The sequence below is a fragment of the Stegastes partitus genome, unplaced genomic scaffold, assembly GCF_000690725.1.
Source record: "Stegastes partitus isolate 25-593 unplaced genomic scaffold, Stegastes_partitus-1.0.2 Scaffold1405, whole genome shotgun sequence".
NCBI lineage: Eukaryota > Metazoa > Chordata > Actinopteri > Pomacentridae > Stegastes > Stegastes partitus.
The window spans coordinates 116,221-120,444 of NW_007579136.1; the positions used below are offsets into that span (position 1 = coordinate 116,221).

The 4,224-nt window shown below is 41.3% G+C and overlaps 1 protein-coding gene across 1 annotated transcript in view; it reads right to left on the bottom strand.

Annotated features, from left to right (window-relative positions):
• Window positions 1–954: 954 nt before the first annotated feature.
• Window positions 955–4,224, bottom strand: part of LOC103370331 (uncharacterized) — a 10,073-nt gene continuing 6,803 nt past the window's right edge. Inside the window, exons 9-12 of the mRNA XM_008299357.1 lie at window positions 4,019–4,143; window positions 3,818–3,944; window positions 2,485–2,618; window positions 955–1,165 (exon numbers count right to left, since the gene is read on the bottom strand). Of these exons, the coding sequence (XP_008297579.1) occupies window positions 1,040–1,165; window positions 2,485–2,618; window positions 3,818–3,944; window positions 4,019–4,143 (512 nt within the window). The 3' untranslated portion in view covers window positions 955–1,039. The remainder of the gene's footprint in view (window positions 1,166–2,484; window positions 2,619–3,817; window positions 3,945–4,018; window positions 4,144–4,224) is intronic.

The following is a 4,224-nucleotide window of genomic DNA, read 5'->3' on the forward strand; positions in this document are numbered from 1 at the left end:
CGGATGCTTCTTAATGACATGCTTTGGAGGTAAGTGCCCTTATGGTAGGTCACTAAATAGATGTAACGGAGGCAGTTTTTCACACAAATAAAAATAATGCTGGCTGTGTTTTGGCAACGGACCTGAAAATAAAATATCTAGCCGAGGACATAATTTCAGTGCTTTAACAGAGGAAAGCTTTGCAATAACAGTTTAAACTTCAGATAGTGTTGCACACCTGCAGTCTGCACATGCTCGCTGAACTAACGATAAATAACAAAGTGAGAAGCAGCTGCTCTGCTGCTGAAGTTAAGAGGATTCGCCTCCAAAAAGAAGCACAAAAGGAAGATGACTCACCAAGAAACACTTGCTTCAACCCAAAGTTTCAAACTGGACATGATCACATGTAATTATGGAGGACAGGCCGCTCTCAGAACAATGAACCTTCTGCTCTAGACACAAAGGAACCGTATGGAGAGCCCGTTCAGCTGTCAGGATTCTTCTTGTTGACTTCAGGGTAACATCTTGAGAAAAATGCAAACGGTCGGTGGCGCCGGGTGAGAGTGACCGGTGATATTTTTGCACCAAATCAAATCAAGTTTTATTGTCATTTTGCTGTACATACAACAGCAGTACAGGCAGGATGAGAGATCATTTCTCCAGCATCCAGTAACTTAAAGCAATTTAAATAAACAAGTGTTTGCATATCTGGATCAGCAGTTCAGCATTCTGACAGCTCGTGCTGATCATTCTGGAGGTTCTTCCTCTAACGCTCCGGAAACGTTTGGCTGATGGCAGCAGTTCAGACAGTTGATGGAGAGGGTGTGACAATGTTCAGAGTCCTGCTCCTCCAGCGGTTCTGGAGAAGCTGTTGGACAGAGGCGAGGGAAACTCTGATGACTCTCTCAGCTCCTCGAACTATCCTCTGCAGGGAGCATTAACATCAGAGAGGAATAAATAAAGGTTTAAAAAAAAGCAGTGAGAAAATACAAATTTAATCTTTGATTGTACATTCAGTAAAACATCCATTCATTTGTTCAGATCCGCGTTCTGAGTGCCGTCACTTGTAGCAGACGAGAAAAGAGGACATGATGATGTAACCCGGCTTCTGAGCTGGATTAGGGTCCCGACCGCCGAACAGGCCGAAGTATACGATGGTGTTGGATTCAGAGCCGCTCATGTCCAGCTGGAAGACCACAGAGACGGCATTAGTACAACAACTTTAACTAATGAAGTCATGAATGTTGTTGTTTCACTGCTGACATTTTGTCCCAGTGAGACAGACCGGACAAAAAACACAGAACGGGAAACTCGTTTTTATTAATGTCGACCGATAAAGTGGTTTCAGAGCTGATATGATTATTAGTAGTCAAGGAGACTGATGACCAATATGTAGAAGTGACATTTATCAAAATCTTGCTGTCACATGTAGAAGAACACAAACTCCAACACAAAACCTAAACGAAATGTCTTATTTATGTTTTACAAGAGAAAGAAGCGATTGGCTGTTAATCAGGATGAGTAACCCGGTGAGAACCAAAACAGCACATTTAAACACGAAATATGTATTAAAATAACATAAAAAAAAACACAAAAAATAAACAAAAACCCACAATTATTACAATAAAAAAGAAAATGCAGAGTCTGATAATCGGTTGACTCCTAATCCTACGACGACACGCCAAAATGTCTGCTGTTAAAAAGGTCTTTACAGACACAGTACAGGTGAAACACAAACGCTTGTTACTCAAGTGGCTGCAATGTGCAGAAGTGATCTGAGCTCGAGCAGAAACCAGTCAGGACGGCGATAAAGAGCCTCTGGTGGCTCTGAGGCTTTTACAGCAGAAGTCTAACGACATCTGAAGCTGGCTCAGGACAAACACTACAGTTTCACAAAACATTATAATTATAATATATAGTACCTAAACAGACATACGCAGCGCTCTGTGAAGCTGCAGTGACATAAATTCTGCACTCACATGGAGACGCCAGCATTTGTAAATTAAATCCAAAGTACAGCTGAATAGAAAGTCATTAAAGGTGCAGCTGTTTGATCATAAAACATGGTGCCAGAGAATTACATTTTCAACCAGAAGATGGCGCTCTGTGGTAAGTTCAGGAATCACACAGGTTATTATGATCAGTCCTGAGGGGAAACTAAATATCTGAAACTAATTTTTATAGCAGCTCGATGGTTGTCGTTAGAAATCTGAAGCCCACGGTGGTGCAACAGTTCAAACACTCCGATATGTTCTGCTCACTGCTCAGGACAAAATGAAAGAAGCAGGGACTGCACGGAGAGAACATGGAGACAGAAAGATCCCAGGTGTCCCCACCGGGGCACGAACCGGCGACCTTCGAGCTGCGAGGCGACGGTGCTAACCACCGAGCCACCTGGCAGCCCATGACAAATATTAATTTAATCAATTAGTATTTGTAAAAAACGTCACCCTGTGCAGCTACAGGACAGTGAACGCGCTGAATGTTAACTGATGTATTTCTGACCTGCTTGGTGATGTCCATCCTCCAGGGGTTCACCTGTAGGCCGTCACACCAGCCTCCTCGTCCGTACAGCCACGTGCCGTGTTCGTTTGGTACGGCGCCCTCTTTGACCCGCATCGCACAGCCCAGAGCTGTTCCTGTTGGTCCCAATAGATAAATATATATATATACTGTCAAAATGAGAAATATTAGCGCGATGCTGATAAACTGGTCCCTGCATCAGTTACTTCAGGGCTGGACAAGTCCCAGTAACTGTCTGAAAAGTCTCCAGTTGATCCAAAGTACTGACAGGAACCAGTGAGAGCGATCATATATCTAAAGGTTTTTTTTTTTTTTTTTATAGTTTTTCTTCATTGGCTTCCTGTAAAATCCAGAATCTAATTTAAAATCCTTCTCCTAACATCCAAAACCCTTAATGACCATCTTTGTATTGAGAGTTCTTCCTCCTTGCTAGTACTTGCTCATTGTTTATTGTGTTATTGTGTTATTTTCTCTCTATAATATCATATTGTACAGTCTTGATCTATAGAAAGTGTCCTGAGATGCTGTGATTTGGCTTTATATCAAAAAAAAAAAAAAGAATTTAACTGACTTTAGCTGAATATGATGGTTAAATAAATGATAACGACAACAAATTAAACTTTAACCAGCGGCTCAACATCCGGCTGATTAAGAGAAAATGAAATTGACAACAACTTCACAATTTACATAATTTTACAAGTCATGCTATTTTTTTTTTGTTGATTTTAGGGATTCCTTAATAAATTCTGTTCTCTCTTTTCTTCGTAAACTGAATTTCTGAAAACTGTGACGACACAAGACACTAGAAAAGGTCGACCTGAGCTCTGTGAACGTGTAAAAGACATTTTTCATTATTTTCTGAATTTAACAGAACAAAAACTTTATTGAAAAAAAATTATGCGAAGACAAAAGAACAGCAGGTGAGAGGATCTAATCTTAAATATCCACAAGTTTGTTGATGACATTTTTGTCTGTTTTATTTACAGACATGTTGGCCTTTGGCTCATTCAGTCAGTTTTCAAACAAGAAATACAATTTTTGTTTAAAAAAAACAAAAACAAAACAAAACTTGTAAATGTTGGGTTTTTAAGTTGCTTCTTGACTTCAGAAACTTTCTGCTCTCAAATCTATTTAGCAGCTGTTCTGTTCTTTAGTTCTGTCTGTTTAAATTTACATTTTTCAATGAACTCAACTTTATCAGACGTCCTTACAGTCAATTCTGGTGATTTAAACATCTAAAGACTTCATGATAACTTCCCAGACTTCACCTGCTGAGGAAGTCCAGTGTAAATGACAGAAAGCGTCATTTCCTCACCTGCGGAATCAAAGATGCGGCTGTTGTTATAAACAGCGTTGATCAGGAAGTGGTGGGAGGTGACGCAGAATTCTCCGCAGCCGTTCTCGTCGCTGCCGTGGCCTGTGATGACGGCGAAGAGCTCCACCTGGAAACAGACCGGCAGCCAATGAGATGCTGAGCATACGGGGCCGTGAGTATCTGCTGATCCTGATCCGATACCTTTTTTGTTGACGTCGGGACGGAGAACTTGATTGGCTGGTACCTCTTGTTGTAGTCTTTGTCGAAGGTTCCCCCGCTGTAGAGTGGCACCACCCTGAAGGGGCGGAGCTTCTCCATGGAGTTGCCTGTGACAGAGAAACCTTTAGAAGTGCAGCTGGAAGCATTGTGGGACAAACAGGTTAAACATCCATCCATTATGTCTACAC